The sequence below is a fragment of the Drosophila suzukii genome, chromosome 3 (assembly GCF_043229965.1).
Source record: "Drosophila suzukii chromosome 3, CBGP_Dsuzu_IsoJpt1.0, whole genome shotgun sequence".
NCBI lineage: Eukaryota > Metazoa > Arthropoda > Insecta > Diptera > Drosophilidae > Drosophila > Drosophila suzukii.
Window position 1 is genome coordinate 66,108,157 of NC_092082.1, and position 25,032 is coordinate 66,133,188.

Sequence of the window (25,032 nt, forward strand, 5' to 3'; positions counted from 1 at the left end):
AGCTGACATTGTTCAGAATATTTGAAAAATTACCGTTACTTAATAGTCATCCCTAAGAATATGCAACAATGTATTTTAATTCCAAAATTCCTAAAGAAAAAGCTTTTTGACCGCAGAAATATCTTAAAATAAAATGATTTGTTTTTGTGGAAGGTCCAAAGAATAATATTTCATAAAAGGAAAATACAACATTGTGTTTAAACTTTTCAAGCTGATATATAGCACTCGCACCTCTTCTTAACTTCTTAACACGCTTTTTCACACACAACTTTAATATTTTTATTTTGATTAGTTTTTTGTTACAAACAAAAGTACAACCCTTTGGGCCAAAAACTTTAATCTGGAAATAAAAAAGTCTTAAAATTTGAAATATTTTACCACAAAATTGGTAATTTAAGAGCAAAGCACTTATGCTAGAAAATAATAGTTTTCTGACATGGCCAAATCATTTCAAATTTTTAAAATAGTTTTAGTATATTATAAACTTAATGGAAGTATTTTCCGGCAGTTGATGGACGGTCACACAGTTGTTTGTTTTCTTTTTTGTAATTACATTAAATTACTTTTTGCTATAAATGAACACCTTTATACTTTTATATGTTAACTAAAAGTTGTAATGTAATATAACAGATTTAAGAACTTAGCAATTAAATAAAGCAACCCCTTCCGAAAATTAATGATTCGCATACGGCGCGCAATTTGTGAGCAGGTGAGAAAACATTACTTGATCTACACATGTTATGACTTACCTAAAGACAAATCTTGCAGCTACCCCAGCTGAGGAACGTGTTCCATGCCCTCGAGGTGCCCGTCAAGAAACAGCAGCTCCAGAATGGCCGGCAACCGACTCTGGAATGGATTCTGCCATCTGCGGTTGCGCAACAGGAGCGGGAACTGCTAGAGGTGGTGAGCCGGCACAAATTCGATGAGACCTTTGTCGAGAACGTCCGGATAGTGCCCAGTGCCGGACGCAGTGAAGCCAAGATCGAGTTCCAGCTGCAGCCACAGGCCTTTGTGGAGCAGCTTCTTCAAAGCAAAGCGAATACTCTTAAGCCTTCCCCTTCCCCTGCAGAGCACATAGTGGTGGAGTTCAGCTCGCCCAACATAGCAAAGCCCTTCCATGTAGGCCACCTGCGCTCCACGATCATCGGCAATGTCCTGGCCAATCTGCACCAGCATTTGGGATATCGCACCACCCGCTTAAATTACCTTGGAGATTGGGGTACGCAATTCGGACTACTGGCACTGGGTGTGCAAATGGAGAAAGTCAGCGACAAGGAGATGCAGGCATCTCCAATTGAAACGCTTTACAAATCATACGTGGCCGCCAACAAGGCAGCTGAAGAAAGTCCGGAGATCGCCCAGCGAGCGAGGGATCTCTTTGCCGCCCTGGAAGCAGGCACTGATGAAACCATGGCCAAGCAATGGCAGCAGTACAGAAAGTACACCATAGAGGATCTGTCCAAAGTCTACAACCGATTGGGCGTTCATTTCGATAGCTACGAATGGGAATCGCAGTACTCTCAACAGCAAATTCAGGATGTTCTAGACAGACTGCGCAACGCTGGACTCCTGCAACCAGAGCTTGATGGTCGAGAGATTGTCGTGGTGGATGGTAGACGCATCCCAGTGATCAAGAGTGATGGCTCCACTTTGTACTTGGCCAGGGATATCGCTGCATTGCTGGAAAGGCTCTCCAGATTACAGTTCTCGCGCTTGCTCTATGTAGTGGACAATGGTCAAGCGGATCACTTTAATGCCCTTTTTAAAACAGCGGCCGCTGTCGAAGATCGCCTGAATCTGGATCAGCTGCAGCATGTTAAATTTGGCCGTATCCATGGTATGAGCACTCGCCAAGGAAAGGCAATCTTTTTAAAGGATGTCCTTGATGAAGCACAATATATAATGCGAGAGAAACGAAACATCAGTGCAAGTAGGTGGACATAATACTTACCGAAACCCATTAATTCTCACTCCCTGCTTTATATTCTAGCCACCAAAGAAAATCTTTCTCTGAATGATGATCATGTATGTGATATCCTGGGCGTCTCGGCTGTCCTAGTCAATGTTCTTAAGCAGCGTAGGCAACGAGATCATGAGTTCAGCTGGCAGCAGGCACTTCAAGTGAATGGGGATACAGGAATCAAGCTTCAATACACACACTGCCGCCTTCACAGTTTGCTAGATAACTTCAGGGAAGTGGATCTGGACGGCATCAAGCCCAATTGGCAGCATTTCGCGCAGGAGCCAGCGGATGCCTTGGACCTGCTCTACGAACTGGCGCGCTTTGATCAAAGCATTTGGCAATCGAAGGAGCAACTGGAGGCCTGTGTGCTAGTAAACTATCTCTTTGGATTGTGGTGAGTAAACAATGATAAAAATAGCTATCTTAAGGTCAGAGTTTATATTAAGACTTCATAATAATGATTTCATTTATTTTACCATCCAGCAACGCCACCAGTCGAGCCTTAAAACGATTGCCCGTAAAGCAAGAGAGCTGCCTGAAAAAGCAGTCCCAACGCCTGCTGCTCTTCCACGCTGCTAAAACAACACTGCACCGGGGAATGCAGCTTTTGGGCCTGCGTCCACTAGACCAGATGTAGACTATTGACACCTGAACGCTAATTGTTAACGTACTTGATATTTATTAAAACATTTCGATATAAAATGCAGCCTAGTATTGTAGATGCACGTGTCCGCTTAGCGCTTCTTCCACGTGTACTTGCGGCGTGCTCCTTCCTGTCCGAACTTCTTACGCTCCCGACGACGGTAGTCACGTGTCAGCAGGCCGGCTGCAACATAAATTGCAATTAGCGGCAATAAGCCAGTGGAGGCGGCTACATAGGAGCCTCAGGCACTTACCCAGACGCATTGACTCAATCATCTCTTGATCGACAAAGCTGCGCAAACTCATCGCGATGCCCCAGCGGATGGCTCCAGCCTGACCGGAAGGTCCGCCTCCCTCGACATTGGCCTCCACATCGACTTTGCCCAGCAGCTCACTAAATTGCAGCGGGAAGAGCAACTGGAAAAATCGAGATAACGAATTGGCGAATGAGAATGAGATAATGTCGTGGCCACCGTTAGATGTCAAGTTCGAGCGCCCGAGGCAGCCATTGTACGGATCTCTCTGTATACAAAATGATGCTGCGATAGCGCTTCCTGTACAACAATGCGGGTAGATAATGGCGAAATCGTTAGCCAAATTAAAAGTCTGTCGGCCGCGGCCACTAAACTGCAACAGATTGTTGCATGTCCGCCTGGCAATTAGCAAACTCGTCAATCGAGTGGGTGGGAGCTGAACAGTTCGTCTGCCAGCTAGGCTAGGTGTGATGCAAATTATAAGTGCATTATAGCACTGCATCAAGTCCGGATAATTGCAGAGCCGCGGGCATGATCAGCACGCGCTGTCCCGTTAATAGGTTGGGTAATAGGTCGACATACGTAATTAGTCAAGTTCCTTTAATAGAACATTAAAGACAGTTGAGTATTGTAAATAAACGAAAAACTGCGTTTTATTACATGGATTCAGTCTTTGAGCCAGCCAAAGAACATTTAAATTACCAAACAGGTCGCCAAAATCAACAAAAAGGAAATAATCTGGACTTTAAATATTTACACTTTGATTTTGTTAATATGTGAACTTCAGTAACTTCAAATCATTGATTTAAAGCTAGACCTATTATCCAAGTCTTCTGAAGGAAAAGAATAAATATTTCATAGCTTTATAGATCAAACTTTCATAAATCCATTTGTATTTCTATACCAAATAAAGTTCAAAATTAAAAATTTTAATAAAACCTCTGTCAACATAATTTTAATCGTATTTGCTTGATGTATATTTCGATTTGATTTAGGTTTTATTAGAATCATAGGATTTTCTACATGCGATATTTCTTTTTGATATCGTTAATAACTTCCGACCCTCTAAGGAACATTTTACAATTAAGGGTATCTTATTCATACTCAAGTCAATCGAGGAGTTGAAATCCCTTCGTGAATGACTTATTTCAAAAATTTCGCGCAAAAGGAAATTAATCAAATAATTTGCATCTTTAGTACACTGCTCTGACGCCAGTCAAAAAGTTCACAGGTTCCAAAGATCAAAACAAATCGTAATTCAATTTTTTCGATTCGACTGCGTGGGAAACAAAGTCAAGGGGCTTGACAAACGTAACGCCTAACAATGGTCGGAGGCGCACAGACAAAAAACGTTATGATTAAAAAACAATAAACAACAAAACCACGACAATAAAAGGGGAAGAGCCATTTTTAACTTTTTGTTCTTGTCCCTCTTTTTGGCAAATCAAATCGACAATTGCCATCAATCACTGAAAAATGGCCACATGAACAACAACATGGGAAAGAGACAGATTTTGATTTGTTTAAACAAATTGCTAGATGACTTCACGCAACAGTAACAACAATAATAAACATAATAAAAGGCTTACGAACAAGAATTTTAAATTAATGTAGGTACACAACACACAAAAAATGAATGCCAAAGACGAGAGACAGAAATGCTTAATTGGCGGCGATAAAAATAGCAACAGATTTGCAGAAATGTGACGAGGCGAATAATAAACTGGTTCCCCCAACTTCAGGGTTCCCCAAATCCCAAATCTCTGGTAATGTCACCAATAGGTGTGGTTCGGGGAATTTCTGGTTGATGTGGGTGGTGTTTTCAAAGGGAGACAGCCTACCGGCATCTCTGGACTTCAAGAAAATTCGCGGCAAAATTTTATTATGATTTAAATGAGTTTTATAGTTTGACACATGAGCGAAGTCGACACGACAGAAAGCCACGAAGATCTCGCTCGGCGGATAAACTGTACAAGTGTAACGGTGTCGGATCTGGGGATATAGTATATATACTAAGTATACGTCTTCTTCATTGGCGCTCGTTCGTGCGGCTTAGTTTTGGACACTCATATCGCGTACAATATCATTTCGGCGCAGTTCCTTTTATCAGTCGATCCCACGTCGTTGAGCGCGCGCCTCAAGTGTCGGAAAATATTACATCGCCCCCAAGAAAATTCCATCTGAACTACACATATATCCCAAGAAAAGGACTATTATAAAAGCAAAATGTCGCGATCATTGATTGTTCGCGATCACTGGGACTGCAATTAAAAGCAGCCATTGAACAATGTAAAGTGCATTTTAAAATTATGTAGAATATTAACTAGAACTGTGTGTTTACTAACTAAATATTAATTATAGTCCAGCGAATCAGAAGCCAATATTTATTGATTTAAATTAAAACCTTTTTCGCCAAATCTTTAATATATTGCAATACACAATGAATTGCGTTACATAAGGGAACGTCTCGTCATAAAAGCAGTTTTAATATATTTGAAAAAATTTAAGTCGCTATAAGAAAAAGGTCTTTAATTATTTTAATTTATTTCTAAGCACAAGTAACTTTTCTCGCATTAAATAGCAATAACAAACGACTTTCTAGTAATTTTATAGTTATAGAACTAAGAGAAAGTTTTGAATTTAAAATATACTTTTAATTTAGCATGCGAACAAAGAAAGTTTTATAAATTGATAAAATAAAATTATTTAAAAGTTTCTAAGCTTTTATATTTTTTACACGAAATTTTTGACCATCTTCGTTTCTAATTAAAACTTCCTTTAACAAACACGTACTTAAACATTTGGTGTAATTATAAATCTGGCCAGAACTATAAAATATTCCATTAATACTGCGAAATACCGCCCCAGTATCTGAGTACACTTACCCTCATATCAGTGAAATCCAGCAATTTCCATTACAAAATCTACCAAATGGACAATAAACGATCTCTATAACCGAGTGCAGCTTATGAATAGCAATTGAGATTTGTTTACACTCGGTGCGCAGCTTTTGTCGACTGCATTATCCTTTAATTCGAGCACTATGGCTCGGATTCAATTGCATCTGCATAGGCGTACGAGTATATATAAATCGGATCTAGTACTCAGTGGCTGTACGGCGTAGTGTGGGGAATGGGCATGCGCTTCAGGTTCAAGGGCATTATGAAAGCAACGCAAAAATAAGACTTAACTCAGCCCAATGCGTTTGCTCACATAATAACCCCCTTAAGTCCCCCACAAAAGCGCGAGTAAAGCGAAGAAAAAGTGTCAAATTGATTTCAATTATAATTGAATCAACGAGCGGCGAAAGAAATACCCGAGAAAGTTAACGAACGATCGCGAAGACCGCTCGGCGAATCGCCATTTCCACCGCTCGATGGCGGCGCAGTTTTCCAAAATGGCCGGCGGCGGTCGGCGGTCCGTCGTAACGGGTAAACGGCACATGGCACTTCCGGGCCCTCGAAGCCCGTCCAACGCTCTATTTAAAGTCCAACACTTTTTCGCAAGTGCAAAGATTCATTAGGAACATATTAATTGATTAGGCGAATTCCAGCAATTCACACAACGCGGCAAAAGTGGCAGCCAATTTGTAATCACACGGGGGCGTTTTAAAATAAACATTTGTTTAGTGTGTTAGCGACTGTTGGGGCCTTGCAGACTCCAGACACCAACCCAAAAAGGCCACACAGAAAAAAATAAAATCATGAAACAACTCACTTTACAATATTTAAGTCAGCATATAAAACAATATTTTAAAAGTTTCATTTCTCAAATATTTTTAATAATATAAGAGATCTTGACTTAATATCTTAACCGTTCTTAACAAAAAACAAATGTTTTTTCTGTGCAGCACACCCCAACGAATCAAAAACTGGTTTCTCAACTACGCACAGATTTTGATTAATTTGCTCGCATAATTTAGTCAGCTCATTTTGGCCAACGTTTTTTGTCGTTACCTTGTTTATCGCCATATCTGTTTAATCAGTCAACGGATTTTTGCTTTGCCTAATCAAAGAAAGTTTCTCATGCGTTGTCGTCAGGCAAACAGAGACTCTTTTTTTCGTTTCTCATTAACTTTTGTTTATATTTTGCAAACAAGTTTGAAAGATTCCCAGAATCGCTTGAGAATTGTTTACGGTAATGCGATGCCGAAAGTAATCCAACAAATGGAACTTAAACAAGCTTAACGCTTCGCTAACTAATTTAATCTAATGTGACACCGTAATTCCCTAGATTCCTAGCAATCGTGTAACTAAAATTACACAATCTGGTGGAAAAGCTGGAAAAATACGCAGTTATACTCATAGACTAGTATTTTTACCGAAGCAGATGTTTGCACACCGCTATGGTAAAAACAAATGCAAGCAATAAAGAATTTGGTGGCCAAACAAGATGATTAAGAGGGAATGTCAAGACGAACAATGGGAATAAATAAATTAGAAAAGAAGAGAAGGGATAACTGGAATACATTTAAAATTTTATTAGAATTAATTAAATCTAGCAAATTAAGAAAACTAATTGGGAGGAATGACTTGCGTTTTGTAAACACACTTTATAGAATTAATCAAAACAACATTGTCAAGGTTCGTAAAAGTTAATTGATTATATTTAAAGGAGTTATATAAAGAAGAATTTCATCGATTTCCCTACTAAACCGCTCCTGATTGTTGGAATCTGCTTACATACTGAATGAATGAGTACTTCCACATCTGACGTTGACATAGATTGTAAATAATATGAGCAAACAAAATCAAGAAAAAATAAGCAAATAAATCATGGGTGTGGCTAAAAAGGGGCGACTTATTCTTAACCTAGAGGTTACGGATAATATAGTTTTTGCAATACTAATAATTAAATAGTTACAAAACAAATACAAGCTAGATAATCATATTATTATCATATATTAGTTTAGCACTCAATTATAAGTACACTTATATCATGTCTCAACGATATTTGAATCTATCCTAATTATATGGTTAAGAATGACTAACCTGAAATATATACTTCTATTGCTGAACTCATCTTAAACCCCCTTTTAAAGAGCAGTCAGAACCAGTAGCACTTTAAGATAAATCCCCAGCTAGTCTGGTGATAATGGTTATTATTCTGATAATGTGGGCTTATCGCTGCGTCAAAAGGAAGGCGCTTAGATAACTGCGGCCCCGAGTGTCGCATCCAACGCACGAGTAGGTTTCTTAGCCAGAGTCCATCCAGCCAACCAGTTAGGGAAAGTCACCCCAGTCAGTTTGAGGAGTAATCCAAAGAAAAAGTGACGCGAAAATTAATATTTGTGCAGATATTTGGGTTGTGGGTGTGCAGACCTAGGCGAGCTGCAGTCTGTTTGGGAAAGCTCAGCGGGATTGCTGAGATAGATACCTCCTGAAAACCACTGTCCATAAACTTTTCACCAAACTATCGTTGCAGGCCATTGAAAATGTCAACCAGTCGTTGAAATTGGGCTATAAATTGGCGCTCCGGTGGCGTATGATATTGGAAAGTAACTTTTTCGCATATTTATTGCCGATTGCAGGCGGTGACAAAAAACCCAAGTTGCATTTGCTCCAAGTTTTTTGCGCATATTTGCGCGTTTTAATTGCAACAACCACGAAAGCAGCAGCATTGACACCGGCGACGATAGCAGCAGCAACTTCTGGCCGTCACCATGGAGAATCTTGGCTATAAGGAGGGCAGCACAAAACCCCGCCGCATGACACGTTCGATCAGCGTCGTTACCAAGACCGAAGTGGAACAGCCGCTCACGGAGAATAATGCAAATAACCGGTAAGTGCCAGTTGGAGTTGCCAGTTTTCAGTACCTGTTGCAGTTGCAGAAATATCTGGCTACAACAAAATATATACAAAATATATATAGCCGTGATTGCCGAACCCAAAAGTCGAAGACGCGGAAGCACTCCATGATTTATGTGACAAAGAATTGCCATCAAATAAAGCAATATGTTACTCGCAAAAAACCACCAGTTTCATATTTTTATAATGTGTACATCAAATGTGAAGGAGTTTAAACCACTTTTTTGTGGTTGTAGTAGGGTGTTACTCCCACTAAATGCGAAAAATACATCTGTTAATTGAATTTGGCAGTTCAGGAACCGTAGTTATTACTTTACTTGTTTCACATGTTAGTAATTAGACGAAAAAGAAATTATAAAAAACTGAGGTACAGGCAAAAAAGGTTATATTGTAGTTGCTGATAGGCGGACTAGTAATTAGGGAGTTTTTTCAACCAAAACAAAGTTAACAACACAAAACAAAATAAAAGCCTTTTGTAAATATATTGTACGTCATTGAATTAAATATCTTTTGCCAAGTGTAATATTCAGTAAAAGGCTGAATTAATTACAACAAGATAATATCGTTTAAATATAAAACAGTTTCCTTTTTTTATTGGTGGCCATATTTATGTTATTAGTTTTCTTTTTTGTATATATATTTTAAGGTTAAGACCTATAAGGGCTTAAAGCTCTATATTAGGGTCATGGCATTCTTCGTTGATTAAAAATACACAACCTTCGATTGTTTATGTTATTTGTCGCCTTCTATTCCAACATCTTGCTAAAATCTTTTTTTAGAATAACCTTACTTATAAAAACTCTAAAGTACACTCCAAAGTGAAATGCGCCGAAGATTTTCACTCCCACTCGAGCCGAATTCGCAGACTTTTTGGAGATTGCTCACTCTCTCTGAAGTATTTTGCTCTGTAAATACCTTTAGATTACAGCTGCGGTCAAAATAATGGGACTTTATATGACTCTTACAAACTGGGCTCTTTATTTTGTCGAAAATTAATGAAAGGTTTTGTTATGTTATCTTAACATTGAAAGGAATTGAAAATGAAACTGGTTTTTCTATGAAAAAGTTTAAAAACTAACTAACATAAGTCTTTTCACAAAGAGTAAAAAAACTTCAAAAACAATCTATATTTTTTAAAACCAATATTTAAATTTAAAAACTTAAACATCAATAATTAACTAGGCTGAAAGTATAAACACTGACTAATCGCTTTTTTTGGATAGACGAAGACATACATATAAGTTTCATATTAAATTCCCCTAGCTAGTATTTCGACCCTACCTGTACAGGTATCGCCCCACCTGCCCTCCCGCTCTCTAGATTACCTCTCTTTCAATCTCGATCGACGGCTTAACCAACGCTTACCGATTTTCATCGAGCTCAGTCGGTTTTGGAACAACAATGCAGGCGGACGCGTTCGTTGCTGGCTAAAACAGTGCGGAAACAACGAAAAACAGTCACAACATACGGCTAGAACGCGCTCGAAGTGATCGTCGTCGCTACAGAAACAATAGCAAAAACCCCTAAAACAACGTCCGAAAAAATCGAAAAACCGACAGCAACAACAAAACGGAAGTGAAAAATTCGCGTTTTTTCACACAACATTTTGCATTTTCCGCCCGTTAGACACAATTGTCTAGGCCCCCACAAAAGGCCCCCATTGTGAGGCACTTGTCCCGTTCCGACCCCATCCAGCCCGAACCGATCCGATACGATACGATCCGTAGTCCGTAATCTGTGGATCGGTCGACTGTCGGGACGGGCTCTCCCATGTATTTCGGAAATGAAATTAGAAATTGAAAACAGCTCATTGGCGAATTGGCATCATCCGTGGATATGGCTGCAAACGGTGTACGTATTCAGTCCAAGTCGGATACCCAGATTCCCGGCTTAAGTGCCCAACAAAGGCGGTGGCTGTGGCGGTCGTAGTGCTTTAGTTATACAACAAGTGCAGCAGCTGCTGACCATGGACGAGGTCTGAAATTATGCATCGTGCAACCATGCTGAGCAGACCCGAGTTGGCGACCAAGAAAATAAAACAAATTCTACCGGCGCAGTCGGTAAATCCATCAACGTACGACAACAGTGAATACTGAACAGTGAAACAACCAAAACCGCTTTAAGCAAAGCGCCAACTTTGCATAACTCCCAACGCACCAATAACACACAATAATTATTTAAAATTATGCATGCTCGAAAAGTCAACAGATCTCGAACTCTGTTGTTCAGTGCCATTTAAGCAATGGGGAATATATGTTTACAAATCTATAAAAAGTTTTACTGCTCGAGATGAGAGTGGAGACAAAGAGAAGTGCGAGTCTATCTAATGGCTTTGTTTTATTTTTTAGCCAACTCAGACAGCTGTACTAAATACTAAATTGTTGGTTTAATGATCTTTGGAAGCATTAAATTAATTACAAGTTCTTACTCCCGACTAATTACAAGTTCCTAATAAAACCCTAAACAAGTTAGAAACAGAAGGCAACGCCATTTAGAGGTGTAAAACATCTATACGTGATGTTTTCACTATAATTACTTCGTAGTTTGAAAGATATTTAATTGTTACTGACTACCATTTTAAACCTTAAGTTCCATCAATGAGTTGTATATGTTCTAATAATAGAAAGTCAGGTTAAAAATTAACCGCAATGATATATGCCAAATAAATTAAGAAAAACCTCCACTGCTATCAAAATATACACTAATCACAGACAAATTTCTTTGATTGCCTCAAAAACCATAAAAACTGATTCACAGAATTTTATACCCAGTTGAAAATCATTTCAAACCCTCGAAACCTGTTTAACATTGAACGATTAGCATAGAGAAGTTCAAAAGTAATGTTATTCTAAAAGTTTTTTAATGATTCAACGCTTTGAAAATCTTGAACTCATCAAAATCCTCTTAATGATTGAAAATCGAAAATCATTGAAAATTTTCCACTTATCATCAATCAACTTATTTTGACAAATCGATTCTAAGCATCTTAATAATTAATTAAGAGTAGGAAATTAATTTGAAAAGCAATAAAATATTTAATTTCAAGTTCTAAGACATTGCTATTGCAGTTTAACTAAGTTCATTTCTCAGCTCAAATTCCATTTTGGAAGTATCATAATTTCTAAAACAATCCATCTTTGATCAAATTAATGGAGTTTTTTATATCGAAATTTCTCAATTGATAGATACACATCCTAACAAACAAAAATATTAGTAAAAAAAACCAATCATACAGGTCCTACTGTACTGATCGGTGTTAGAATAAGCAATTCCAAGTTCTCATGGCATATGAGAATCTTCCACCAATCAAAGTTCTTTGTTGGGAGTTATCCAACCGTAGAACATCTGTGCAACTTTTAATTTATCTGTACAACTCATCCTCTAATCGCTATGCATCTCCAACAGTTTCAAATCGATTCCACCCAACTTGATGGTGCGATGGCGGAACAACACTGACGCCATGATCGAAGCTCAGTACCCGACCGCTGGAGAATTCGAATACATGGAGTGTGGACCGTCGCCGCCGGCGGAGAGTGCGCCGAGCATGTACGACAGCTTCGAGGAGCCGACCAGCGAGCTGAGCGTCCAGATATGCAACGATACGCTGCGGATCAGCCTGATCGACCAGATGAAGAGTGCCGCGGGTCGCGTCAAGTTCTTCGAGGACATCGAGCAGAGCAACGTGGTGGCCGAGGGCATCCGGGCGCACTTCGAGTCCGCCTCGAAGCTGGAGAAGAATCTCAGCTACCTGTGGGCCGCCTACCTCAAGCGCTGGGATCTGATCGAGAGTCTGCTGGAGGCGGGAGCCGACCTGCACTTCTGCGATCAGAATGGTATATCTGCCTTGCATCTGAGTGCCTTCAGTGGCTGTCTGGCCACCTTGGGTCTTCTGGTGGCCAAGGGTTTGAATGTAAATCTACAGTCCAAGTGCTACACGCCGCTGCATTGTGCCGCCTTTGGCAATGCGGCGGAGGCGGCCAAGTTACTGATCAACAATGGGGCCGACATATCCAAGGACACCAGCAAGCCGAACTGCGAGGAGAGCCTGCTGCACTGCGCCGTGCGATCCAATGCCCTGGAGTGCTTGCAGATCTTCATTAGCGAAGGCGCCGATGTCAACTCGCTCAAGCCCAATGGCACCAATGCCATTCACCTGGCTGCTGACCTGGGCAACCTCCAGTGCCTGGAAGCCCTGCTGAATGCGCCCAATGCAGACGCCAATGTGCGTATATGCATCCGTGAGAAGGAGTCCACAGCTTTGCATCTGGCAGCGGATGAGGGAAACGTCGAGTGTGTGGACTTGCTTCTGGCCAAAGGTGCGGATGCCAAGTTGAAGAACCATCGAGGATTCACTCCCCTCCACCTGGCAGCTAGAACTTCCAGTTTGGATTGCGTGGAGTCTCTTTTGAGGAACGGCAATGCCGACGCCAATGCCGAGGACTTCGATCACCGAACTCCCCTGCACGCTGCAGTGGGAAAGTCGGAGAATGCGTACGACATTATGGAGACCCTCATCCAGTGGGGTGCCAATGTCAACCACAAGGACATTTATGGGTTTACCGCCCTTCACCTGGCTGCATTGGATGGCCTGGTGCAGTGCGTGGAAATGCTGATTTTCCACGGGGCGGATGTGACCACCAAATCGAAGAAGGGCACCTCTGCGCTGAACGTAATCACCCGGAAGACTCCGGCTTCAGTGGCCATGATCAGACAGAAACTGGATGCAGCTATTACGCTGCACCACTCGCAGGTGAGTCAATATATACTCCATACTTTTCTCCTACTCAAGTTCCTTCATCTCTCTCCCAGGATCCCGTAAATCGCGAGGTGGAGCTGGAGCTGGATTTCCGTCAGCTGCTGCAGCACTGTCATCCGCGCGAGATCAGCTACCTGAACACGTTCGTCGACGAGGGTCAGAAGGAGATCCTGGAGCACCCGCTCTGCTCCTCGTTCCTGTACATCAAGTGGGGCAAGATCCGCAAGTACTACATTGGCAGGCTCATCTTCTGCTTCAGCTTCGTGCTCTTCCTCACGCTCTACGTGCTGACAGCCTTGGCCCACAACTGCTACAATGGTAGCAAGAACGATAACACGACCATTCCGGCGCAGGAACTATGCCAGAAGCAATCCATCCTGGGAGACATGCTCAGGAACAACCCCTTCGTGATGGAGATGCAGTGGTGGGTTCTGGTCGCCATCACTATAGTGGAGATATTTCGAAAGCTGTATGGCATAACGGGCTACTCCTCATTTCGACACTACGTAACGCAGGTTGAAAACATTATGGAGTGGTTCGTGATAACCAGCGTGTTTGTCATATCCTATATCTACACCAACAAGACGTACACGTTTCAAAACCATATAGGCGCCTTTGCCGTGCTGCTCGGTTGGACGAATCTCATGTTAATGATAGGTCAGCTCCCGGTCTTCGATGTCTATGTGGCCATGTATACGAGAGTTCAGGGAGAGTTCGCCAAGCTATTCATGGCCTACTCCTGCATGCTGATTGGGTTCACTATCAGTTTCTGCGTTATCTTTCCTTCCTCGTCGTCGTTTGCCAATCCCTTTATGGGTTTTATAACCGTGCTGGTGATGATGATCGGCGAACAGGACTTGTCGCTGCTGATTAATGATCCCGAAGGAAAAGATCCGCCTTTCCTGCTGGAAGTCAGCGCACAAATCACCTTTGTGCTGTTCCTGCTGTTCGTAACAATCATTTTGATGAACCTGCTCGTGGGCATAGCAGTGCACGATATCCAGGGATTGAAGAAGACAGCGGGACTATCCAAACTAGTGCGACAGACCAAACTGATCAGCTACATAGAGTCGGCGCTGTTCAACGGCTACCTTCCGACCTGGCTGAGGAACTTGCTCCATTATACAGCTTTAGTGTCTCCACAGGCTTACAGGGTGGTTCTATGTGTCAAGCCGCTAAATCCCAGCGAGAAAAGATTGCCCAGAGAAATCCTGATGAAGGCTTACGAAGTGGGAAAGATGCGCAAGCAATTTGGCCATACCATCTCCTCGAAAAACTCAGCCGAAAACTATCTGTCGTACAAGAACAAGTATAACAACAATAATGGCGCTACGACGGGATATGTTCTACCCGATGCGGATCCGGATTCAGGGCAATTCACCACACTGACCACCAAGATCGATGATAACGCAGATCGGATTGAGTTCCTCACCCAGGAGATCCAGGAACTGAAGCAGGCGCTCATCTCGCAGCAGCAGCAGGCCAGCAAAGTGATCGACAAACTGCTGATTGTGATCTCCAATCAGCAGAAGCAGAATCTGCGCAAGTAGCAGGAGCATTTAGTGCACCCCATTCGGAATATTTATAGATCAGAGTTAACTGTTTCCTAGACCTAAGGGGGTCGTTTAGATCCCACAAAAATCCAGAACATTGTTGATATTATCGTAGCAGCGAGTTGTAGTTAAAACAATTTTGATATCGGTGCGCCTGGCGCCCTATAATAAGCTATATAGCCATATACCACACCATACTACACTATTATCAATACAAATACTATAACTAGCAGTTAGTTAAATTAGAGGCGAGCAGTTGGCAGGATTGATTTGTGGCTGGTTTCAGGCTGTGTCTTTGTTGTTTTGGCGTTGTCGTCAGAGAGTCGTTTATATAGTAATTTAATGCAAATTATTATTCTTAATAAAGTATATGCTATATCTATTGTTATGAGCTGACTGTGTTTTTATTAGAAGCTGCGGTCAGAAACTGGCGACGGACCCTATAAGCGACTAATATCCAGGTAAAAAATTTAAAATGAACAAAAATACTCAGAAATTTGTTTTAACATTTAACTAAATAAAAAATTAAAAAAATACATAAATTTTTCATTTAAGCAGTCTATTTATGTTGTCTCAAAACCAGAATATAAATAAATAAGTTAAAAAATTATGTTCCCTGTCAAATCTGATTTTGTTTTCTAGTTCCATCAAAAAAAAAAGCTACAATAATAAAATATAAATAAAATGTATCAACATATTTTGGATGAAGATATGCCAACTAATTTTGAACAAACCCGATTTAAATATTGAAGTTAATGACTCGACTCACCTGCTCCTTGCAGTTTTCGTCCTCGAAGTAGGATATATCCTTTCCATTAATGCTGATCTTTCCCGTACCAGGCAGTCGAATTGTGACGTCGGCTCTGGCAGTTTTGCGCAGGCACTCGTAGGTGGTTATGTACTGACGACCCTCCCCATCGATCTTCGGCTTTGGCACCTCCAGTTGTTTGGATTGATCCATCAGCGGTTTCAAAAAGCGCTCAATAAATGTTTTACTCTTATAGGCATAAGGCGATGCGATCAGACGTTCCATTGACTTGGTAAAGTTCGAATATTCGATATCGGCAATGCTCTCAACCAACAAAAGTTCCAGCTGATCTTTGGGGAGCAGCTGAAATCCGGAAATTTCTCTAAAAATTATAGAATGTTAAATAGTTGATCTAGCACAACGCACAAAACTTGCTTACAGTTTCTGGTTCTCATCGGGCTTGTTACCGCGACGTAGCAGGCGCTCCTCCAGATCTGCCAACTTATTGGTTTCATGCACAATGTCCTGGAAATAGGAGGGAAAATTATAAAATGAAAAATAATTAAATTAATCTAACTATGAAACCCAAAAAAGACGTTTTTTCTGCCTAACACATTTTTTACCAATTCAATTAACAAAATACATTTCTTGATATAAATGCTAAATAAGAAAAATAGTTATATCTTTTAACTACACCATAAATGAGCTGAACGCCATCGCTGCAAGACCACTAAACACCTTAGTTTGTTAATATAATTATTAATATAATTATTAATAATTAAGTAAGCTTTAAAGTTTCCTTTAAAGGGCAAACTTTTCCTGCTGGAGAAGCATTTAGCATGAGATATAGAGAAGAAATACTTAACAAATAGTGTCTTAACGATATTATCACTCAATTATCTTAGATTTTTTGATTCACTCACGTGGAGCAGCTGGAAGAAGTTGGGCTTGCCGGTGTAGAACATACTGTGGAATGGCCTGCCCGTCTCATCAAATTCCGCTGCCTTACGGGCGGGAAAGACAACCTCGGGCGACTTCATGGCGGGGCGGGCCTTTTGGTCGTACAAGCCGGAAGGGAAAAGATAGGATATCGCCTCCTGCAGTTGGGTAGAGAGGTGGGATTTAAGTGGTTTAGTTATTCCCATGACCAAGTCACTCACGTCTACATCTTCCTGGGTAAAGGTCTCCGCATCGGCGCCCATCATGTTGGCCAGGTGCCGCTTGCCGATCTGGAACTCCAGGTGCTGGGTCTTCATGAACTCGTCGTGCTCGTTGGCTCTCTTCAGGTACGACCGCATGGCCTTGCTGACCTTTTGCTTCTGGACAGCCGCGGGAGCAGCCTGGATGGTCACCTCTGTGGCAAACGGAGCCGCCGCCTGAAAGGTTATGCAAACGATTGGTCTCGGTTTCAGAAGCAGTGAATCTAGTGAAGTTAAGGCTTCCAAGGCATTACTAGGGTACCAACCATGTAGCCTGTGGCCGGGGCAGTGGATTTGCATGCATTCTGCAGCAGATTCCTGTTAGTTTTCACTATTTTTAACCCTAAAACACGCAGTGCCATCCTTTGACTTGTTTTGACGGCGGAAAGAAGAAGACTAAAACAGCTGTTCCATTGTGTGTGTTGGAAAATGCTGAAATTCAGCTGATGTGTGGCGCGCACTTTACACACTATTTCATTATTTAAATTAAATATTTTATTTATCTTGTAGCCATATTTAACAACGTTTTTGTTTAGCAAATTTTATTTCTTTTTGTAAATTGTGTAATTTAACATTAGGTATGCTTGAATTTTATTTTTCTGAGGTGAATGGCTTTTTGGATTTTTAAGGAATTTTGAACCAAAACTCTTTAATAGACTATTTGACAAAAATAATATTTATTCTATTATTTTAAGTCACATTTGTAGTTTGGCATGGCACTTTCCATCGGCATTGTCATAGATGAAAAAAATATCATGTTAATGAAAAAAATCGGGTTTTACAGTCTTTATAGAACACTCTTTATTGAATAAAATAATACCAAAAACCCAGTTAATCTGATGAAAAAAATGTTTATTTACTTTACCATTGTCCTCCTTTACAAATGCTTTTATTAACTACATTTTTTTAAACACACTTTCAATGCTGATAATTTTCATATATGGAAATTTAAACGAACACAAATGTAAGGGACTGAAAAATGCAATGAAAACCTTTCAACAGCTAATTATAATTATTTGATGTTTAACGCTATATAATTATTTATAAATAATTGCCTAGGCTTAGCGTTGATAAGAAGTTTTTATCGCATTATGGGATGTAATGCAGCTACCAGAATTATGTTATGTATATCAATATTCTCATCGCCAGTTCGCTTCTATTTCAATAATTCATCCTCCCTTGTTGTATTTGGTCGCAGTAAAATGTTATTTTGTATATAAAGCAATTATTTAATAATAATGCCAAGCCTATTTCCACGCCTGCTTGAGCAATTTACGAGACGCTAAATGCTTAACAATCAACGAGCCCGATGTGAGCGCGACTAGCACTATGGAAATGAGAATATAGTCAAAGTCCTCCTTCAACAAATCGAACGTCTTTGATGGCGCCACGCGCGTAACGAACAAATCTGTAAAAAAAACATAAAATTGTGGGTTTAAATTCGAGTTTTTGAGGAAACAGAGCCTTGCTATCTCCATTACTTTATTGATAATGTAGCTTACCTAAACCCGTAGCAACGACTAGACAGGTACTCTCCAGACCACTGGGTGCGGTATAAATATTGCGCAGACGGGCGACCGTCTGGTTGTAATTTATATGGCTTTCCGTTGGCAAAGGCAACTCGGGTATATAGGGAATGGCTCCCTCCTCACGCCCCTGAGTCGTGGATGCAATAGGACGACGGGGATCCAGCAAATGCCATGGCATTTCGATAATGGAACCACTGGCAGTGCCGACTAAAAAATTGAAAAAATATCATTACCTCATGTTTTAATGATATTACTTTAATAAATACTTACTCAGCACATGCTTGTTGGTAATTCCGCGCTCTGTGATTGTCTCCCTCAGAGCCTCAACAATGGTGGGGAGTATATAAGACTGACGCTCCACAAGAGGCATTGGTGGAGCCTGCAAGGAACTCCAAACACTGTTGTTCGCCTGAGACTTACCCTCGTACAATTCAATGGTGGCTATAAAGGGTAGGAATTGGCTCAATTTATATCCACAGAATACAATTATCGCCCCGTTTAACTTACTAATCTCTGTGCGTCGCACTTTCTCATTGAAGTAGGAGTAGGCAAGCCAGTTTTCTGAGTGAACAATGCTCAATGGAGCACGCACCTTACGATGCGTCATGGTGAAAACCACCGAGCCGGAGACCACATCAACCAGATACAAATTAAGCACGGCTGTGGAACGGGTTACATGTTAATGGATTTTAGTATGGGCGAAGCGAATGCAGACTCACATTTGTGTGTGGCATCCGGCGCCTGAGTAACAAAGGCCACTAAATTGGGGTTGATGTACTTGTACAGCACCGATCGATCGCCCAACACACGTCCCTGGGAGTGGACATGCTCGATGGGGTTCTTGCCGGCAACGCCGATTATCTGCTGCTCGGAGTTGTGGCCGCCAAGGCGGGCGTTCCAAATGTGCGTGCTCGACAGTTGCTGGCGGAAATTCTTTAATTATTTAATGGCCGACAGGTTTAAATGTTTGTAACACTTACCCCGCCCGCATATTTTACAAAGTAGCCCGACAGTTCTGATGTTTTCACATCGGCTGTGTACAGATACATGCCATCAGCCTATATAGGACAGTAAAGATTTTAAAACTCCATTAACTTATCATAGAATTTCGAGTCTTACCAATGAGCTAGCATGTTGAGGATACACATGGACCTTGTTAGAAGCATCCAATAACAGAATTCCCTTCACAAAGTCCTTTTCCGTTTCTGCCAGCAAGGAGAGCTGCTTGATCTTGTAGTCCAGCTGAATAAGACCACCTTCGGCGGCTTTTCCGGTGATAGGATTAAAGCGATAGAGCACACCATTGTCACTGACCTATGGAAACAAGAAAGGTTAGCGAAGGAATTATGCAAACTATCAGCCTGACTTACGGCATCCTTGCCCAAAATAGTGCACAGAGGTTGAAGCGGGAAATGTTTGGCCGAGCGCTGAACAATCAAACGCATCTGCTCTTCATTAGCAAAACCGTTGACCTTCGGCAGATACAACTGCCAGTGATGCTTTCCTGAGATGTTGTCAATGCCGAAGACCTTTCCAGCACGGGTTAGTATAACCAGCATCTTGTGGAGGCCAAAGGAATCGCGGACCAGGCCAGCTCGCTGGGTATCCGTAGGCGGAGGACCCAGCCCGATTACATGAAGGAACAAGCTCCTAATCTGAACAGCTTGAGTGGTAATGCGGCGCAAAAAGGCGCTGGCAATGTCTCCTGTTTAAATGTAAAAGACATAAGTAATAATACAAAAAGTATATGAAATATAATCAAATAAATAATAAAACGAAATCGCAGCTTTAAAAAAATAAACAACAATAATAAACTACAATTTACTAAGACATTGGGTTTCCTGCCTTTTTTTCTGCCAACTCTACAAGCAAATTATATTCTTATTTATACAATTGGTCTACACAAAATAATGCAGCTGTTATTTGAAATTATTTATTGGCAAACACGAAATGCATTGGCATTAAGCTAATAAGACATGCACAGTGTATTAGCAAAATACTGTGTAATGGCAGCCTTAAATTTTTGTGGACATTCACTTACTCTCGAAACTTGTGAAATCCCCTATGGTATGCATTTTCAAGAATAAACATTTTAGATTTTTGCTTAAAGTTATGGCTATAAAGTAATCTACACTCACCGGCTTTGCCCTTCATCTCGCTCTCCAAAGTGCCTTCCGTATCGGCTAGCGGCAGGTCGACAAACTGCGAGTCGATCACATTGGCTAGGGCCTCCTCGCGCGACCAACGGATGCGTCCCTGCTGCACGGCCACAATGGACTCGGAACTGGTGCTGAACAGGAACAGACAACTCTTGCCCTCGCCATTCCGCTTCTGCTTACAGTCGAAGTTGTTCAGCGATGGAGTGCCAAAGTGCTCGGGGAAGGGCAGACTCTGCTCCAACTCAACCACAGGTGCGCAGTTATCCAGATACACGGCCTTTATCTTGAGAATCTGTAAGTAACAAATTAAATGCAACAGTTAACTGTCATTTTATAAATATTTATATGTCAAAACTTACGCCAGAAGTCAGATCTGCATAAGCCAGTAACTTGCGATAGTTGAAGCTTCCCAAGGCGTAACTGGTGCTTTGCAGACCACTGCAGACAGATTGGTCCTTGTTGACACTTATAAGTTTGCCATCCACTATCACAACACCATTGAGACCCTGTAGAATTTAGTATTTTAATAAAATGGTTATTACTTGATATATGAAGTGAAAGCAACATCAACACAACATCAAAGCATTATTGAAAATAATATTCAAAACAGAAGTGTTAAATAAATATCATTGCTTCGGACATTTATATAATCCAATTATATAAGATTATTTTTCCTAATTATCTTAAAATAGTAATGATATGTTATGTTTGTTTATGATTCATGACTTCATGATTCAGAAAACAAACTAATTGAATAATTCTCTAGTGCAATTTAACCATGATGCTTAACAACTTTTGCCATCTATTTGTTTTTCTTACCGCCAAAGCCTGAAGCTTTCCCTTGGACTCCGCTTCGAGCGAAGTCCGGATCACCTGACCGCTCTTGGAAACCAGATCCAGGCTGATCAACTGCTTACCGTCCGTGCAGATGTAGAAGGTACCGCTGAGGGAGCAGCTCTCTGGGGTGATCCAGGAGGCCATCACCTTGCTGGTGCTGCCAGTGGTGTGACCCGAGCTGGCGAAATAGGCGGTGACCTCGAGGTGGCTCCGCCAGGCGGGCAGAACGTGGTAGAGCACGGACTTGCTGTAGAACCACAGCGCCTCCTGGGCCCGCTCCGTGTTCAGCGGCATGATGGACCACTCCCACTCGAGGGCGCCGATGTTGGTGTTCCAACCGCGAACCAAAGCGGGCGCGTGTCCCTGGACGGTGAGCATGTCGAAGCCCAGGTTGCTGCCCATGGGAGCGGCGGCCGTGTCGCTGCTGTCATCGGAGAAGCCGCTCACCTGGAGCAGCTTAATGTCGCCGCGCGGATTCTGTTCGAGCACCTGCCGCCACACCAGTTCGCCGGTCTTCACGCACAAGCTGGCCACCACCCCTTCATGGGTGCTGACGAGAATCCGAGGCTGGAAATGGTTCAGGTCCACGCGCGACTGCTTCAGGGCGCCCACATTCACGCCTCGCCTACAAACGCGAAATATATCCGCCGGATTAACGCCGGGTCAATGGTCATATATCGGGCCACTCACCAGTCGAACTTCTTGATCTGGTCTTCGTACAGCGCTGAGCAGGTGCCCAATAGGAGCGCCACCGAAAGGCCGGCCAGTATCCACTTCTCCTGCATGTCGTCCGCCTTGCTTTCTGCCCTTCGACTCTCTCGAGCTCTAATTGTTCAACTTCCGATGTCTTTTTATGTTATAAATTAATAGAAATCCACATTAATTCGAGTTTTCCGTCATAGCATCTGGCCCATCTCTAGTTCGGAATCGGTTCGCTCCGTTCAGCTCGGAGTGGTTCGCTTTTTCGGTCTTTCCGTTTTGTGATTTAACGTAACGATTTGCGACGTAAGTGGCAAACGTAGTCGTGTCGGCAAAACGTAAGCCAAAGTAAGTGTCAGTAAAATAGGGAGATGCAAGATGGAGAATGGGAGAATGGACGAAATCGAAAGGGAAAGGGATGAGAAGAAAGTGGAGCAGGGTTGGCTGTGCCGCGATATCGATATTTTATTGAAGTCGCATTCGATATTCAAAACAATGACGATACCGTCTTCACACTGACGATTAACCTCCTGGCTCAGAGAACTGTGTATTAATTATTTAACAGGCTTATGGCAATTATTAATACAATGTTATATATTTTAAAGTTATTTTGCGTATTATATAACTTTCTAGAGTGTTCCTGTTGAATTTCTCGACAGCTGTAATTAATTATTTTTTATTTTGAGAACAAGTAAAATATTATAAGAAGAATTTAAAAAGTAACTTTCTTATTTGAAAATAAAATAATACGTTTGGCTGACATTTCAAACAACCAAATTTCTATAGGAAATATAAACTAAGCAGCTGATGCTTTTTTTTTGTATTAGTGGTGGTTTAAAGCATCGAAAGCCAACTCGGAGCTGAGCTAGCCTGCCGAAGTCTGGGACTCTATCCCAGTAAAAACTCCACCCCCTCCCCGCTTCCTCGGCGGTACTGCCGTTAGGTATTACTTCGCCGGGGGGGGAATGCCCCTAGGGCAGTGATCTCCGACGACCTCTCCATTAGTACTCCGTACACCACCACCACCAGCAACTTAGCAGCTTATGAGGAGGACGCGCTGGCTTCTATAGGGAGGAGGAAAATAGGGCGCCCGCTAAGGATCAGTTGGGGAAGCCATAGCCAGCTATTGGCAGGATGCTGGGCGACTTTCTGCAGCATCAGCGGCAGTGGCGGATCTAGGGGGGGGCGAAAGGGGCAAGCGCCCCGGGCGCCAAATCTAAGAGGCGCTAAATCGAGTCCGACTAGCAATATATGTTTCGAGAATTCATATTTTCCCGCGGCGCTGCCGCACTTACAAGTGTAAGTGTTTTATGATGTGATCAAAAGGAAAAGGGACGCTCGAAACGTCATAATAATTATAATAAACTTTCTTGCTTAGAGAGAGAGAGGAAGAGAGAGCGAGCAGTATACGTGTTAGGTTATGAGCGCGTTTGTTTACATACATTCCAATCAAGGCAGTGTTTTTCTATTGCAACATTTAATCAAGGTACTTATGCTTCGATGTTATTTATTAAATATTGTTCACTGAACCTTCCATTTCTTCTAAAAATATATTTCTACTATTTCCAATTAGGCGTGGAAAACACAAAAATGAAACGAATAAAACCAAGTGGTGCCCAGTTCAAAAAAATCCGGGCAAAAAAACAACACACCGAAAATTTGTCGAAAAAATTTATGTTAAATTACGTGAAAAGTCATAACAAGGAAACCTCAGACACCTCAAATAATCCTTCGGTTTCTGGATCAAACCTGGAAAATCCAACACAGCATGTTATAGACGAGTGTACAAGCGATATTGAAAATGAGGTATGATGAAAGGTGGTGCAATATTTGGAATATGTCAGTCTGATACTAGATGGAGTGCCAACGCAGCAGCAGTAAATACTTTATCTACCCAACTTGATGAAGTAATAACAGCTCTAGAAATACTCCGAGATTTCTCTTCTGAAACCGTGGACACAAGACAAGATGCAGCACTTGTCATTGGTGCTGTTGAAAAATTTGATTTCCTGGTTCTGCCTCTTATGGGCAGAGATCCTCCCTTCTATTGACAGAATGCAGAAAATGTTCCAAACCAAAGGGATCACCATCTACGAAGCGACAGAATTACTTGAGACATTGTCAGACCACATAAAAGAGTGGAGAGTTAGTCTTTGCGACACAGTCATATTGAAAGCTAAAAAACTGTGTGAAGAAATGGGCGTAACGATTTCGAAGAGGAGAATCAAGAAACGTAAGATGCCAGGTGAACTTGCTGATGACGCTGCGCTCGATACCTACGAAGAAACAAGACGCTTTTTAGTTGAAATTTTGGACAGCCTTTCAATCGAAGTTTCTACTCGTTTTGCTAGCTTGAGAGTGCTGAATGAGCGCTTCGGATTTTTCTTCAACTTCAAAGAATATCTTGATGACGATAAAGAAGTTTTGAATGGAAAACTATTGGAAGTTAACGATAAATGCAAATCATTAGCTGAAATTTATTCTAATGATTTAAATGGTACGGAATTGTTTCACGATATCAAAGATGTCATTTTTCTTCTGAAAAGGGCCAATAAGAAGGGAGAAAGTCTTGATCTCACTCCAAAAGGAATACTATTGTATATTTTATCGTTGGGGTTAGAGGCGTACAAAACACTTGTGACGGCATTGAAAATTTTGTTGACTCTACCATTGTCCGTGGCTTCGTGTGAGCGATCATTCAGTAAACTGAAATTGATAAAATCTTATCTCCGCACAACCATGAACCAAGACAGGCTGTCAAATTTAGCTATACTATCTATCGAAAATGAAGTAGCAGCATCACTCGACTACAATGATATTATTGCTGAATTTGCGGCAATCAAGGCCAGAAAAGTTATATTCTAAAAGTAATATTTTTTTGTC

At 41.5% G+C, this 25,032-nt stretch overlaps 4 protein-coding genes across 8 annotated transcripts; 2 read left to right on the plus strand and 2 right to left on the minus strand.

Annotated features, from left to right (window-relative positions):
* The first annotated feature begins 521 nt into the window (after positions 1-521).
* On the plus strand, positions 522-2,668 carry ArgRS-m (arginyl-tRNA synthetase, mitochondrial). Its single transcript, XM_065866862.2, has 4 exons — positions 522-709; positions 769-1,933; positions 1,994-2,360; positions 2,450-2,668. Exons 1-4 carry the CDS (start codon positions 677-679, stop codon positions 2,601-2,603), a joined length of 1,719 nt encoding a protein of 572 aa, XP_065722934.2. The 5' UTR covers positions 522-676; the 3' UTR covers positions 2,604-2,668.
* Positions 2,626-17,339, minus strand: mRpS9 (mitochondrial ribosomal protein S9). The gene is made up of 7 exons (XM_036818893.3): positions 17,192-17,339; positions 16,887-17,102; positions 16,650-16,823; positions 16,166-16,251; positions 15,748-16,108; positions 2,863-3,025; positions 2,626-2,792 (listed from the first exon to the last, which is right to left on the minus strand). The coding sequence occupies exons 1-7, from the start codon at positions 17,285-17,287 to the stop codon at positions 2,701-2,703; spliced, it is 1,188 nt and encodes a 395-aa protein (XP_036674788.2). The 5' UTR covers positions 17,288-17,339; the 3' UTR covers positions 2,626-2,700.
* Positions 4,956-15,369, plus strand: wtrw (water witch). 4 transcript variants are annotated; one of them, XM_065866858.2, is made up of 4 exons: positions 4,956-5,151; positions 8,393-8,643; positions 12,075-13,419; positions 13,479-15,369. In XM_065866858.2, exons 2-4 carry the CDS (start codon positions 8,525-8,527, stop codon positions 14,973-14,975), a joined length of 2,961 nt encoding a protein of 986 aa, XP_065722930.1. In that variant the 5' UTR covers positions 4,956-5,151; positions 8,393-8,524; the 3' UTR covers positions 14,976-15,369. The 4 variants fall into 4 exon arrangements, with proteins under 4 accessions (XP_065722930.1, XP_016938179.3, XP_065722932.1 ...); XM_017082690.4 differs by having other exon boundaries at positions 4,973-5,151; positions 8,287-8,643; XM_065866860.2 differs by lacking the exons at positions 4,956-5,151; positions 8,393-8,643 and adding an exon at positions 10,041-10,520.
* Positions 17,340-17,756: 417 nt separating the features above from the next.
* EMC1 (ER membrane protein complex subunit 1) lies at positions 17,757-22,456 on the minus strand. Of its 2 annotated transcripts, XM_036819049.3 has the most exons (13): positions 22,141-22,456; positions 21,433-22,075; positions 20,973-21,119; positions 20,593-20,905; positions 20,496-20,516; positions 19,825-20,159; positions 19,574-19,768; positions 19,435-19,512; positions 19,174-19,375; positions 18,962-19,114; positions 18,725-18,895; positions 18,428-18,661; positions 17,757-18,333 (listed from the first exon to the last, which is right to left on the minus strand). In XM_036819049.3, the coding sequence occupies exons 1-13, from the start codon at positions 22,233-22,235 to the stop codon at positions 18,173-18,175; spliced, it is 2,748 nt and encodes a 915-aa protein (XP_036674944.2). In that variant the 5' UTR covers positions 22,236-22,456; the 3' UTR covers positions 17,757-18,172. The 2 variants fall into 2 exon arrangements, with proteins under 2 accessions (XP_036674944.2, XP_065722933.1); XM_065866861.2 differs by lacking the exon at positions 20,496-20,516 and having other exon boundaries at positions 22,141-22,447.
* Positions 22,457-25,032: the final 2,576 nt, after the last annotated feature.